At 49.3% G+C, this 15,159-nt stretch overlaps 1 protein-coding gene across 5 annotated transcripts in view; it reads right to left on the bottom strand.

Annotated features, from left to right (window-relative positions):
- The window catches only part of LOC140386853 (coronin-6-like), a 339,560-nt gene that overhangs the window by 112,537 nt on the left and 211,864 nt on the right, over nt 1-15,159 (bottom strand). For all 5 annotated transcript variants that reach the window (XM_072469624.1, XM_072469622.1, XM_072469623.1 and 2 more), the window contains one exon: nt 2,310-2,432. In XM_072469624.1, the coding sequence (XP_072325725.1) occupies nt 2,310-2,432 (123 nt within the window). The remainder of the gene's footprint in view (nt 1-2,309; nt 2,433-15,159) is intronic.

The raw sequence follows: 15,159 nt of genomic DNA, 5'->3' as shown, positions 1-15,159 counted from the left end.
GGAGTTGCAGGATTTTGACCCAACGAGAGTGAAGGAACAACGATGTGGTTCCAAGTCAGGATGGAGCGAGGATTGGCGGGGTACTTGCAGGGGTTTGTGGTATTATCATAACTGGAAGAACTGCAAGGGTTAATGAAATGCCTAGAGTAGCCACTAGAGGGAGCTACAGAGACAAGTATATAAGGCACTGATGCTAAGCCTTGTGGGAGAGAGAGAGAGTAGTTCAGGAGTTAGCTAGAGACAGACAGACAGAAGTATTGATAGTGTGAGTAAGAGCAGATCATAGTTTTTACAGTATTAAGATTAGTTGCAGATGAGTGTAGTTTATATGTTAACAATCAACTGTGTGTTATTTAGAAATACGTGTCGAATCCAAATCAGTGGTGTTAATAAATTTATAGCTTTGTTTAAGTTCAAGTAATTTTGTGGTCTTTGTGAACACTACGCCAACAATCCTGAATTAAGCAACACAAAGAACACCACAGTGGTGATGTTCCCATTGTGCATAAGATGGTGGATGGAGTGCCAAACATGTAGGCTATTTTGTCTTGGATTATGTCTAGTTTCTTGAGTGTTGTTGGCGATGCCTTCTGGTACCTACAATCAACAACCTAGGGCATGTCTGGTTTCTACATGCCACCTGCAGTGCCTCTTAAAACTAGCTTCTGCAACTAATACAGACATGATTTGTCCCTCTCCAGCAGTCTCTGCTCAACATCTCCCTTCCTCACACCTTCAGCATGAACGACTCTGTCCAACATGAATGCTGTGGGTTATGCCTGTATATAGTTTTAAACTTCATCACATCAGATTGCTGCTTCAATTGGAGATTTAGCCTGATCAATGACGTTGCTCGGAAAAAAAATCACGTGCACTATCCTCCGGACGACCAATCCCAAAATTACTTTGTGGGTTAATAGCCTTTTGTACGACTGCTCAAACGTTTGAAGGGTAGTAGATGTCTGGGAACACCACCACCTGCAAGTTCCCCTCTAAGTCACACCATCCTGAATTGGAACTATATTGCCGTTCCTTCACTATCACTGGGTCAAAAGGCTGGAACTCCCTTCCCAACAACACTGGGTGTACATGGACTGCAGCGGTTCACGTTCAGTTAGGATGGGGAATAAATGATGGCTGACCCTGTGGCGTCCACATCGCAGAAACAAATTTTAAAATCTAATGACTTTTTGGGGTGGCACAGTGGTGAGCAAAGCAGCCCCACAGCTCCAGGGACCCGGGTCCAATCCGGCATTGGGTGGAGTTGTAGGTTCTCCCCATGTCTGCGTGAGTTTCCTCCGGGTGCTCCAGTTTCATAGATTATCATAGAATTTACCGTGCAGAAGGAGGCCATTCGGCCCATCGAGTATGCACTGGCTCTTGGAAAGAGCACCCTACCCAAGGTCAACACCCCCACCCTATCCCCATAACCCAGTAACCCCACCCAACACTAAGGGCAACTTTGGACACTAAGGGCAATTTATCATGGCCAATCCACCTCACCTGCACATCTTTGGACTGTGGGAGGAAACCGGAGCACCCGGAGGAAACCCACGCACACACAGGGAGGATGTGCAGACTCCGCACAGACAGTGACCCAAGCCGGAATCAAACCTGGGACCCTGGAGCTGTGAAGCAATTGTGCTATCCACAATGCTACCGTGCTGCCCCAGTTTCCTCCCACAGTCCAAAGATGTGTGGGTTAGGTAGATTGGCCATGCCAAATTGCCTCTTAGTATGCATGGATGTGCAGGTAGGTGGGGTTACGGGGATAGGGCGGGGTGCACGGAAGAGAAAGGGTGCTCTTTCGAAGGGTGAGTTCAGACTCGATGGGCCAAATGGCCTTCTTCTGCACTGTAGGGATTTGATGAAATAAGAAACAAAAATTAAATATAAACGTAAATGGTAGGTTATGGGATTTTAACAATGCAGAAGGTTGCTTCTGCATCAGGAACAATTGCAAAATCCATCATAGCTTCACAAGAGGAGTGACATAGAATTGGGAAATAAAACCTTGAACGCATCGAGTGGAAGGACAGGGGAAAGAAACTAAGACAATAACTGTCACGGAGCTGACACAGATACGGCGGAAGGAATGGGCTCCTGTGTTGGAAAATTCCATGATTCAAATTCCTGCTTAGTTAATTTTTTTACATGTCCTGAAAGCAAAGAGGTGGCAAAACTCACCCACTCGCCCACAGTGTGAGTGGGACAGAGATGACACTTACAATAACTGCATAAATATCAAGTATCTATCTATCATTGCCTTACTGAATGTGATGTGCATATAATAATTGAGCAGCTCTTACCATAACTGTGCAGTCCTCCGAGCCGCTGGCGACGACATTGTCATTGTGTGGACACCAGTCAATGTCGAGCACAGGTGCCGTGTGTCCACATACCAAGGGGTGATTTTTATCCACACGCCCAGTCTGCGAAGGAACAGAGAAGCAACGACGGTTATCATGGTGCCAAAGAAAAAGATAAATGATTAAACTACCCCTTTCACAGGAAGGGGAAACTGGGATTAGTCCACCTGGAAAGATTTGTGAATCCATTTCACATCTGACAACTGTTTGCGCTTCACATTACCGACTCACTTGCACTGATTAAATGCTGGCCCAAATCTGTACACCCCTTCCTCCTGTAGTGAACAACAGGAGCACAAGATGGAAGGAAAACTCCTTGGGCAGGATGGAGTTCAAATGCTCACTACACTCCCCATTATTTCAAGAGCAGAAAGAAATTCATCCACAGCTCCTCTCCCTTTTCTACAGCCAAACTACGCCAGTATTCACTTCAAAGGGTGGCAAGGTGGCACAGTTCTTAGCACTGCTGCCTCACAACGCCAGGGACCCGGGTTCAATTCCAGCCTTGGGTGTCTGTCTGTGTGGAGTTTGCATGTCCCTCCGTGTCTGTGTGGGTTTCCTCCGGGTTCTCCGGTTTCCTCCCCCAGCCCAAAAAGATGTGCAGATTAGGTGGATTGGCCACGCTAAATTATCCCTATGATGTCCAAAGATGTGCAAGTTAGGTGGGGATACGGGGATGGGGCGGGCGAGTGGGCCTGGGTAGTGTCGTGTTGGGTGTTCCGCTATACAGACGAACCAACACGGTTGTAGATGGTACAACTCTGTTTTATTATTCTTAATAACAACATCTGTAAATTTATGACTGTGGTTCGTAATTTACCCGTTAACCTGTGGACCCAGCCCTAACAATATCTTAGAGAGGCATTCAGCACATGGTGTATGTCTGAGTGGCACGCTGTGAGCTCTGTGCCCTGAGCTGTCTCCTGCTGGAATCAGCGGGAACTGTGGTGTTCCCCTTTTTGTAGTGCGTGTGCTCTCACTGGTGATTGGCTGTGATGTTGCGTGTGTGTTGATTGGTCTGTTGATCTGTCCATCAGTGTGTGTGTGTTTGCACCATGATATGTTTATCTGAATATCATGACATCCCCCCTTTTTACAAGAATATGTGCCTATGTGGTAATAAATATTGGTGTGTACTGAGTGCAGCTGAATATGTGTGTGCAATATCTACAACATGTACATGAGGCTAGACTATATACATAGGAAGGTGTCAGGTGCAACATAGCAACGAGGTTGTACCATAAACAAGTGCAATCATCAAACATCGAAAACAAACTCCTGTAACGACAAAAAGAGAAACACATTAACATTGTGGCATAACACTTTAGTGAGTCCAATGTGCAAACAGGCTCATAAGTCCAGCCTAGTAGGTGGGTGACGAATTCGGGTTGACCGCCTCAAGGGTGGGTTAAGATCCACCGGCTGAGGAATGGGCCTGGCCACAGGCGATAGACGAATAGGCATAGTGGCAGGAAGCTCCACGAAGTCGACATTAGGGACAACAGGAGGGCGTGGCACCGGTGCATGATCATGTAGCGAGCACGGAAGCGGATTACGCCGGCGAATGGAGCCATCAGGCATGCGAACCAGGAACGAGCGGGGAGCCACGCGACGGAGAACTTTGGCAGTTGCTGACCAACCTCCCTCTGGTAGGTGGATGCGGACGTTGTCTCCAGGCGCCAAGGCAGGAAGATCAGTTGCCCGAGTGCCATGTGCCACCTTCTGCTGAGCACGCTGCTGTCGCATCCTTTGCAATAATGGAGCATGGCCGGGTTTAGGAACATGAATGGATGGTACAGTGGTCCTGAGAGCGCGACCCACCAATAGCTGGGCTGGCGAGAGGCCAGATGGACAGTGGGGCCGAGCAATAGGCCGGCAGGGCTAAACAGAAATCCGATCCGGCATTAGCAGCCTTGCAGAGGAGCCGCTTGACGATATGGACGCCCTTTTCCGCCTTGCCATTTGACTGGGGATGCAGAGGGCTGGACGTCGTGTGTGTGAAGCCATACGAAGCGGCAAAAGACCATTCTTGGCTCGCAAAACAAGGCCCATTGTCCGACATGACGGTAAGCGGAATGCCATGGCGAGCGAAGGTTTCCTTGCATGCCCTGATGACAGTTGACGATGTCAAATCGTGCAGGCGTACGACCTCTGGATAATTTGAAAAATAGTCAATTATGATGACGTAGTCCCTGCCGAGCGCATGAAAAAGGTCCACACCCACCATCGCCCAGGGGGACGTTACCAACTCATGGGGCTGAAGCGTCTCAGGGGGTTGCGCTGGCTGGAACCTTTGGCAGGTGGGGCAGTTGAGCACCATGTTTGCGATGTCGTCGCTGATGCCCGGCCAGTATACAGCTTCTCGGGCCCTCCGCCTGCACTTCTCGACCCCGAGATGGCCTTTGTGTAATTGTTCGAGGACCAACATGTGCATGCTGTGTGGAATCACAATCCGGTCCAGCTTTAGGAGGACACCGTCAATGACGGCCAAGTCGTCCCGGACATTGTAGAATTGTGGGCACTGTCCTTTGAGCCACCCTTCCGTCATGTGGCGCATCACACGTTGTAGAAGGGGGTCAGCCGCAGTCTCCCGGCGAATACGGGCCAGACTTGCATCATTAGCTGGCAGATTGGCCGATATGAAGGCCACATGCACTTCGACCTGACATACGAACCCCCCCCCCCCCCCCCCCCCCCCACCCCCGAATCGGGCGGTGTGCTCACTGCTCTGGACAGGGCATCCGCGATGATGAGGTCCTTTCCCGGGGTGTAGACCAGTTGGAAGTCGTACCTCCGGAGCTTGAGCAGAATGCACTGGAGGCGAGGGGTCATCTCATTCAGGTCCTTTTGTATGATGCTGACCAGGGGGCGATGGTCGGTTTCCATGGTGAACTGAGGGAGACCATACACGTAGTCATGGAACTTATCTATGCCGGTTAACAAACCCAGGCACTCCTTCTCAATCTGCACATAGCGCTGTTCTGTGGGAGTCATGGCCCGCGAGGCATAGGCGACCGGGGTCCATGATGCAGTGTCGTCCCGTTGCAGGAGTACCGCCCCAATGCCGGACTGGCTGGCATCAGTCGAGATCTTCGTATCGCGAGAAGTGTCGAAGAATGCCAATACCGGGGCTATGGTGAGCTTAATTTTGAGCTCTTCCCATTCCTTCTGGTGTGTGGGCAGCCACTGGAACTCCGTGGTCTTCTTCACTAGGTTACGGAGAGTGTTGTGTGGGAGGCAAGGTTGGGAATGAACTTCCCCAAGAAGTGGACCATCCCGAGAAAGCGTAGCACTGCCTTCCTGTCTGCCAGCTGCGGCATGGCTGTAATAGCTGTCACTTTGTCTGCATCCGGACGCACTCCTGACCGGGATATGCGGTCCCCCAGAAACTTTCGCTCGGTTTGGTCAAAAGAACACTTGGCTCGGTTGAGGCGCAGGCCGTGCTCTCGTATCCGAGCAAAGACGCGCTGGAGACGACTGATGTGCTCCTGTGGTGTGGTGGACCAGATGATGACGTCGTCAACATAGACGCGCACCCCTTCGATGCCCTCCATCATCTGTTCCATGATTCTGTGAAACACCTCGGATGCTGAGATGATGCCAAACGGCATTCTATTGTAGCAGAACCTGCCAAAGGGAGTGTTGAAGGTGCACAGCTTCCTGCTGGACTGATCCAGTTGAATCTGCTAAAAACCCTTTGAGGCATCAAGCTTTGTAAAAAATTTAGCCCGGGCCATTTCGCTCGTGATCTCTTCCAGTTTGGGTATGGGGTAGTGTTCCCTCATGATGTTGTTGTTTAGGTCTTTCGGGTCGATGCAGATCCGGAGTTCGCCAGAGGGCTTTTTTACGCACACCATGGAGCTGACCCATGGCGTGGGCTCCGTGACCCGGGATAGCACTCCTTGGTCCTGGAGATCCTGCAGCTGCTGCTTGAGGCGGTCTTTGAGTGGTGCTGGGACTCTACGAGGTGCGAGAATGACCGGGGTGGCGTCCGGTTTGAGCCGTATTCTGTAAGTGTAGGGCAGTGTACCCATGCCCTCGAAAGCCTCCTGGTTGTGGGCGAGGAGCGAGTTGAGCTGTGCGCTAAAGTCTGCATCCAGGAAGTCGGACATGCCTTCTGGAGACAGAGTTCGGTGCTGCATAGAGCGCGCCTGCACGTCACGTCCCCCTGCGTCAACGTCACTTTTGGCGCGTACAAGCGCGGGAGGCCGCGGAAAGCGCGCAAAATGGCCGCCCACGTCCGGGCCGGGGGCCGGGAGGAAGTCGAAGCTCGGCCTTGTAGGACCCCTGCCGTGCCGATTTGGCTGCCTGGAATTGGGAGTACCGGCTGGTCGCAAGCTTCGATGGCGGTGGCTAGGGTGAGGCTCTTAATTTTGAGGAGCTGCTGGCGTAGGGTGCCCGAGGTGACCCCAAAAACTATCTGGTCCCGAATCATGGAATCGGAGGTGGCCTCATAGCCGCAGGACTGCGCGAGGATACAAAGGTGTGTCAGGAAAGATTGAAAAGGCTCATCCTTACCCTGCAGGCGCTGCTGGAAGAGGTACCTCTCGAAGCTCTCGTTCACCTCGACGCTGAAGTGTTGCTCAAGCTTTAGAAGGACCGTCTTGTACTTCGTCTTGTCCTCACCTTCCGCGAACACCAGGGAGTTGTAGATGTGGATGGCATGTCGCCCTGCCGTGGAGAGGAGGAGGGTGATTTTCCTGGTGTCCGATGCATTCTCCCTTTCTGTGGCTTCTAGAAAGAACTGGAAGCGCTGTTTAAACAGCTTCCAGTTGACGCCGAGGTTTCCAGCGATTTGGAGCGGCTGCGGCGGGCTGATGGTGTCCATGGCGCAGGATGGCGGATCCCTGAAGATGTGCAGGTAGGTCTCACAGTTGCTGGGTTCCAATCCTGGTACTATGTCGTGTTGGGTGTTCCGCTATACAGATGAACCAACACGGTTGTAGATGGTACAACTCTGTTTAATTATTCTCAATAACAACATCTGTAAACTAATGACTGTGGTTCGTAATTTACCCGTTAACCTGTGGACCCAGCCCTAACACTATCTTAGAGAGGCACTCAGCACATGGTGTATGTCTGAGTAGCACGCTGTGAGCTCTGTGCCCTGAGCTGTCTCCTGCTGGAATCAGCGGGAACTGTGGTGTTCCCCGTTTTATAGTGCGTGTGCTCTCACTGGTGATTGGCTGTGTTGTTGCGTGTGTGTTGATTGGTCCGTTGATCTGTCCATCAGTGTGTATGTGAGTTTGCACCATGATATGTTTATCTGATATCATGACAGGTAGATGGTCTTTCAGAGGGTCGGTGCTGACTTGATGTGCTGAATGGCCTCCATTCTTGATGTGCTGACTTGATGTGCTGAATGGCACTGTAGGGACTCCAAAACTAAAAATGGTGTTGTTTGAACGCACTATAGTAAAACGAAATACACTGTCCTGCTTTGCATGTCAAAATATCACTGAAACGCAAGCCCAGGATGTAAAGCATTACACCTCAAACAACACACACCCCTGACATGAATGTTTCCACTTTATCCATATCTAGACTGAGAGATGCAATACATGAATCATGTTCTCCCCAATAATAATCACACTGGTCAGTTTCAGACAGGCAAACGCACATTCTGTAAAATAACCAAATTGACATTTGCCACATTGAATTCCCACAGTGCAGACAGAGGCCATTCAGCCCATCGAGTCTGCACCGACCCTCCGAAAGAGCACCCCAACCAGGCCCAATCCCCATAACTCCACCAAACCATTGGACTTTAAGGGTTGCTTAGCACTGCCAATCCACCTAACCTGCACGTCTTTGGGCTGCGGGAAGAAACCATGGCACCTGGAGGGAACCCAAGCAGACACGGAAAGAATGGAAAACTCCACACAATCCCCCAAGGCTGGAATCGAACCTGGGTCCCTGGCGCTGTGAGACAGCAGTTCTAACCACAGCAGGAAAGGTGAATCCCGATAACCGGTGATTTCCGGATTAGGTCCATCCAAATGCGTACAACTCATTCCAGACTAGTTCACCATTAACTCCAAAGAAATATTCTACTCATATCAGGCAATTTGTGAGGAAAATTGATCAGTTTACATAGATGCCGCCGGATCGACTCTCTGCGAGCTCGCTCAATCAGACCCCTTTCTTTTTTCTCCTATCTCCGTTCTGACCTACTAAAACTCTTTTCCACTTCATACTAATAATGCTCTTCTATGTTTTCTTGCAGGTTTGAGGATCCTCCGAACCTCGCACGACCCGGCACGACTGCATCTGTAACGTACTGTTACCAATCACTATTTGTTAATGCACCATTGTCAATGTACTCTGTCGATTATTCTTTTGTCTACTCTGTACGTACTGTGTACGTTCCCTTGGCCGCAGAAAAATACTTTTCGCTGCACTTCTGTACATGTGACAATAAATATCAATCAATCAATCAAAAGTAGGGCTCCTGAAGTGTATGTACAATATAGACCTGAGCTTACAATCAACTTCGCCTGGCCCCGGGCTTAGCCCTGAGCTGCGGATTTATGTTGGGCCATAGGGACAGGAGTGTGCCTTTCAGTGCTTCAAGCTTGTTCTGCTATTCAATTAGATTAGAGTTGATCTGTACCTCAATGCCATTTACCCGCCTTTGCACCAAATCTAAAAGAGGGTTGTATTCACTGAAATTTAAAAATGATTGGATTAATATTTTCAAAACATTAAGTGAAACATGCTGCTTGGTGTGAAATTTTGTTCGCTAACCCACCTGCGAAATAAAAGTAATTTGCCAACCTTGTTGCTGGTGTTCTTCCTGGAATATGCATGCTTCATAAAAACTGCAAGCCAAAATAATATTGCTGCATGAGGTCAAGAAGGCAGTTCAGTGCATGGTCACAAAAAGGACAATAGTGCATGCCAGAGGGTCAAAAGCACACCTCCTGGTAGATGCAGCACAACCCTTTGATTGTATGGCGAGATCCTTCATTTGGACCCAGCTTGAAATAAATCACCAACAGCGCACGCTTCAGAGAATCAATTTCAGCTCACAGAACCTAACTTATCCTGGCACTTTTTACAATAAACCTCACATGCTTGATACAACTTTACTCTGGGGCCCAGGGCCCAGCAGGCTCCTGCCTGGATCTCAGCCCATCCGAGACTCCTGATAAACTGGGTCAGCGAAAACTTGGTCACAGCTGCACAACTGCGTGGATTCAATTCCATCGAACGTGCCCCATCTGGTGCTGCCCATCCCAGCCCCTGAACAGAAACCAATCTCTTGCCCCAAAACACTGCTTTTCGCGATGTAAATGTCATTGTACTTGATATCCCGGTCACCCTCCGCCTGCTGTCAAGCTATCCAAATCCCCTTAACCTGCAGCAGCTTCTGACAATCAGACAGGATTCATATTGTTCCCACAATCCTGTGGACTGACAAACAAGTTCCAACCCTCCAGCAAGGTGTCAAATGCGACACGGGGAAAATGAGGATGGATCTTAGGGGAAATGCTGACCTCCCTTTTCTCTTTGTAGATCCTCACTGAGCTGCGGTGTATTTCCAGGACTTTGGGGCGTATTTTCCACTCCTGTTTTCAGGGGGCAGGATCGGCGGCAGGAAGGGGGGGGGGGGGAATTTCTTAAGAGTGTCAAAGCATGTTTTACACCGGCGGGATTTTATGTGTGATTGCCCCGCCCCCCTGCACCGGTGTAATGGGTATCTCGACATCGAATGTCGGGATCCCGATTTGAATACAGTTAAATATTGTTATCTGGCCTTTACACCTGAAAATCCCACCTGTCCTCCCCCCCCATTAAATTACCCATTCACATATCGTGTTGAATCACAACAGGTCCCCCATGACATGCACCTGGCAAGCAGAACCTGCCAGAGGCAGGCAGGTAAGTACAGCTCCCGGGGTGGGGGCGCAAATACTCGAATGATGTGGACTGTCATGTCCAAGTCTAATATCAATGGCTTTGCTTTCAACCGTCTGGCAGGATTCCATCCTATATCCAGAAGAGAAGAGAATTTTTGAAAGTCAGTATTGAGAATAGGGATGACAGTTACACACCAGTTATAACTGTCTACGTTATCTCAGCCATTATATCAGACCAGCATATGTTCTCTCTTGAAAAACAGAATTTAGGCTGGAGAACATGGTGGGGGGACAGATTCTTCAGATTTTCTTGCTTCATCAGTTGTTTGCAATCCACGGCAAGTTAAATAGCTTTACCTCTGCACTTTTTCTTCACAAAATCATCAACAACATCATCGTAGGTGAAATCTTGTAAGGATGCATTTTCAATGGTCAGTATTGCTGAACTTGTCAAACGTTCCTGATCGTACCTTGCAAATAATTTTTCACTCTTTTCAATGCAGAGAATGACTTTTCACCAGATGCATCTGTGACAGGTATTGTTTAAAACATTTTCAGAATGGTTTCCACATTTGCAAATGTTGCCTGCAAACCATTACGTACAAGTTTGTACAAATCAACTGGTGATCTCAAAGCACAGAGCTCATCATTATCGATGAAATGGATGAATTGTTCCACTTTATCTTCAAAAGTATTTGTGTCTATGTCCTCCTGGTAAAATTCAATGAATCCCTTACTGCAGTGGCTCTTCGCATTCTCAGCCAAACTTTTATCGAAAAGCATGCAGAATAATTCAACAGTTTTCTTCAGAGATTCACTTCTACTCTGCAGTTGCACCATTATTGTGTTGCAAGTAACATTTACAGTCTCAATGATGATCATCTCTTTCGTTTTTAAAATGATTTCATAGTCATCAAAAAATAACTTCTTGTGTCTTGTACGCATCACATCATCAGAGGGACCTGTATTCTTTGTTAATGTTAGTGCCTCTGCTACTGAGGCTCTAATTGTGAAGCATTCAATAAAGCTGTTTCAACATTTTGCAGCGATTTACTATCTGAGGTAAACAGTTCCACAAAACAGTAAAAATGGCAATATTGTTCTTTTCAATCTTCTTTGCTAAGGATTTTGTTTCAGCTTTCAAACATGGTTTCTCTGGTTTTGATGTGACTATGTCTGATAATCATTCCTATATAGCGACAGAGCTCAATCTCAAAGCTAAAACAGCATCTGCACGAGTGAATCACCTGGTGTCACAATTTTGACCGTCAAATGTTTTCCATGCGTGATTGCAGCATATTCCATCGATGCATGAAAGCCGAAAAAAAGGCATACAAGTTTTGAACATAGTCAAAAAAAATGTACGGCTGCCTCACCCAATTCAGCTGCTGCATTGCAGATTAAATTCAAGGAGTGACTGGAACTTGGGATTAATAATGCACAGGGGCTTGCATTGTTCCGCCTTACTTGTGGATGTGAATATTTTCCTGCCATAGTTGAAGCATTGTAGAACCTCTGTGCATGACAATTTTTTGATGTCAAAATGGTTTGCATGATTTAAAATGATTTCCAAAACCGTCGTCTCCAGGCACTTAGAAGTGTGGGATTATAGCTGGACAAAGCAAGAAATTGCTCTACAACTTCACATCACTGGTCACAAATCTTGAAATGAATGTTAATGCGACTCATATCTGGGGTGGGATTCTCCCCTACCCGGCAGGGCAGGGGGTCCCGGTGCCGAGGACTGGCGTGAACCTCTCCGGCGTTGGGCCGCCCCAAAGGTGCAGAATCCTCCACACCTTCAGGGGCTAGGCCCGCTCCGGAGTGGTTTGCACCCCGCCGGCCAGCGGGAAAGGGGCTTGGCGCCACGCCAACCGCCGCAGAAGGACCTCCGCCGGCCGGTGCGAGTTGACGCATGCGCGGGAGCATTAGAGTGTGCTGGCATCATCCCCGCGCATGTGCAGAGGGCTCCGTTTCTGCACTGGTAATGGCGGACCGCTACAGCCGCCGGTGCGGAATAATAGAGTGCCCCCGCGGCACAGGCCCGCCCGTGGATTGGTGGGCCCGATCGCGAGCCAGGCCACCGTGGGGGCACCTCCAGGGGCCAGATCCCCCCACGCCCTCCCCAAGAACCCCGGAGGCCGCCCGCGCCGCCAGGACCCGCCGGTAAGGACCTACTCCAATTTACACCGGCGGGACTGGCAAAAAACAGGCGGGACTTTGGCCCATCGCGGGCCGGAGAATTAGAGCGGGCCCGGGCCCATCGAGTCGCGCCGGTCCCCGCCATTCTCCGAGGTGGGTGGCGCAATTCACACTGGGGCGATTTTTGTGGGGCGGAAAATTCAGAGGACGGCGGGGTCGGAGAATCCCCCCCCTGGTGTTGAATCAACTATTATGGAATAGTATTCGACATCTTTCATTTCATTGCTGAATTGCTTTCTGAGCCTCTCTGCTATTATAGTGATGAAGTCATCATAGATTCTCTGCGTTAAAAAGTTGGTCTTCCTAACTCACAATATTGCTAACTTCTCAAATTATCTTTTGAAAAGCTCATCAAATTCACTGAAAATCTCTTCAACGTTTCTCCAGTTAGAGTATCCATTGAAAAATTATTGTTTCCCTTCACTAGGGCCAGGGAATAATTTACAAACTGCCTTAGAGGTTTCAGAGAAAGAAAATCAACCAATTTCTAATTTCCGTCAAGCCATTTCTCTTCACCCTCAGAAAATGAGACTCATGAAGATTTCTAAACTGCTTTTGGCCTCGACCCTCGATCTCTTTTCTTAATTTTTCCAAGTTCCTTATGTTTTCTGGTCTATTTATTGTGAAACATTCAATCCCACCCAGTGGAAGAGATTTTGGCCATAAGGCAATGTCTTCAGGGTAGGTTTCCACCCTCACTTCAGCTGCAGAACAATGAGCTTGAGCAGTATCTTGTAGTTTTATTCCCATTTCAGAGTCCACTTCTTCAAATTGTTCAGGCGGGGTTGTCAAACTCTCCGGAAATCGGCAAGTCGAAGTCATCAGGCAAGTCACCAAAAGGTGCGGTGGATGTTGTTGTTGAGGATGAATATGGAGTTTGGGCGCTGCTCAACACTTCAAACCTTAAGTGGCAAACTGCCTTTTTGCCCAGCTTCATCCTCTTGCTTCACCGTCATCCTCCTGCATTCCATAGATTCATAGGGTGGGATTCTCCGTCGGTGCGGCGTGCCCCCGGGATTCTTCGTCTCACCAGCCGGCCAATGGGGTTTCCCATTGTGGGCAGCCCCACGTTGTTGGGAAATTCCCGGGCTGCCGGTGCAACGGAGAATCCCGGCAGCGGAGATTCCAGCCCATAGTGTCTCTTCACATTGATCTGTCTTGATTTCAAGGATAATTAAGTTTCAGAAAGAGCAGGCTTCTTTCTGGCCTGGGGGTCGAGTCGCACCTGCAGCTGCTCCCCTCAATGACCTGAGCTCGCAGGTGTGCTAGTGGAGTCTTGAGTGAGAGATAGCTCTTGGCTATCTGGCCTGGCCTCTGCTCTCACCACATTGGTTGATGCCTAGCCCTCTTGCTCTCAATGCTGGCCTGTGGTCGAGTCGCCCTGCTGCTCCCCGAAAACCGTGACGTTGGTGTCTGCTATGGCCTGGCACCTCCTGACTGCTCGCACCTCTTGCTCGGGTGGCCGAGGGACCCGTGCCTCGACTACTGCATGTGCTCCTGGCTGACTGCTTCTGCTGGCTATCTGACCTGACCCGTGCTCTCGCCCTCACCCATCCAGTTGCCACCCTGCCCTCTCACTCTCAACCCTGGCCTCTTTTTCTGATCGAGACGCCCCGCAGGCCACTGCTCCCTGAAAATCATGACCCCCCAATACCTCCTTACTGCTTACCTCTCACTCAGGTGTCCATGCCTTGGGCCTTACGGCCACATGACACCCTCTCCCCTCCCCCCAGTCATTGCTCCCCGAAAGCCTCAATGCTGGTGCTTGCTCCTGGCTGGCTGCTGATGGCTGGCTTTAGCAGGCCTGCTCTGGCCTAGCCTCTGCTCTTTTTTTGGGTTGGTTGCCCGCCCACCCTCCTCAGCCCTGGCCTGGATGTTGAGGGTTGTCCCTCCACGACCATTGGCCAGCGCCTCCTTCTCGCCTCGCTGAAGGCTTCACAGGCTTCATAAGGCTGGCGACCTCACTTTTGCCTCAGGCTGCCAGGCTAAACGTCAGAAACCTGGCGGCTGCTTCACTCAATGAAAGTTCAGAAACTTCACACCAAACTGTTTTGGGAGAGGCCGTTTTCTCCAGTCTCCAGTGACTTGTGCCCACAGAGTCCATGATGTCAACCCTGGCTGTATCTTTCAGGCTTCTCGGTTTCATTGCTAACCACACTACATCATGACCGGTTTAGTCCAATCCTGTGGCCCAATTCCTGAGACATTCAAAGCTAATCCTCCAAAAGCAACAGGCTGGACAAGATTCCAGTTTCCTCTGCTTGGTAGCATGACTAGCACATTTTATTCTAACGGTAGTTATTTATAGTATATTAACTTGTCCTATTACTCAGCACAGCATTCTTTTGACGTATATATTTACAGAGAGCCTCCTCAAACCATGGCTTTGATAATGTAATCAGAAATGCACAACTAGACGTCAGGAGAATGAATCTGCGCAGTTTCACTTGGCCACCCCGCATCACAAAGAAGGAAGACTGTCCGTTTGCCAAAGTCTATTTCTTGCAGCAAGCGCCAATTGCTTCTGTGGTTTTGACTGTACATTTCTGACACTTACAAGGTTATTTATTTACAAGGTGATCAGACTTGTAATGCAATCACATTAACTGGCGCATGAGGCATCCAATAGGAAGAGCTGGCTGACAGTCTGGGGCTCCTCATGGTCCTAAGCCCTCTTACACTGGCAAAATCCTCATTAATGATTCATGTCAATTAATATTTGAAAC

Source organism: Scyliorhinus torazame, chromosome 12 (assembly GCF_047496885.1).
Source record: "Scyliorhinus torazame isolate Kashiwa2021f chromosome 12, sScyTor2.1, whole genome shotgun sequence".
Taxonomy (NCBI): Eukaryota; Metazoa; Chordata; class Chondrichthyes; order Carcharhiniformes; family Scyliorhinidae; genus Scyliorhinus; species Scyliorhinus torazame.
The sequence above is the reverse complement of the archived record's forward strand: the minus strand, read 5'-3'. Positions and strand labels throughout refer to the sequence as shown.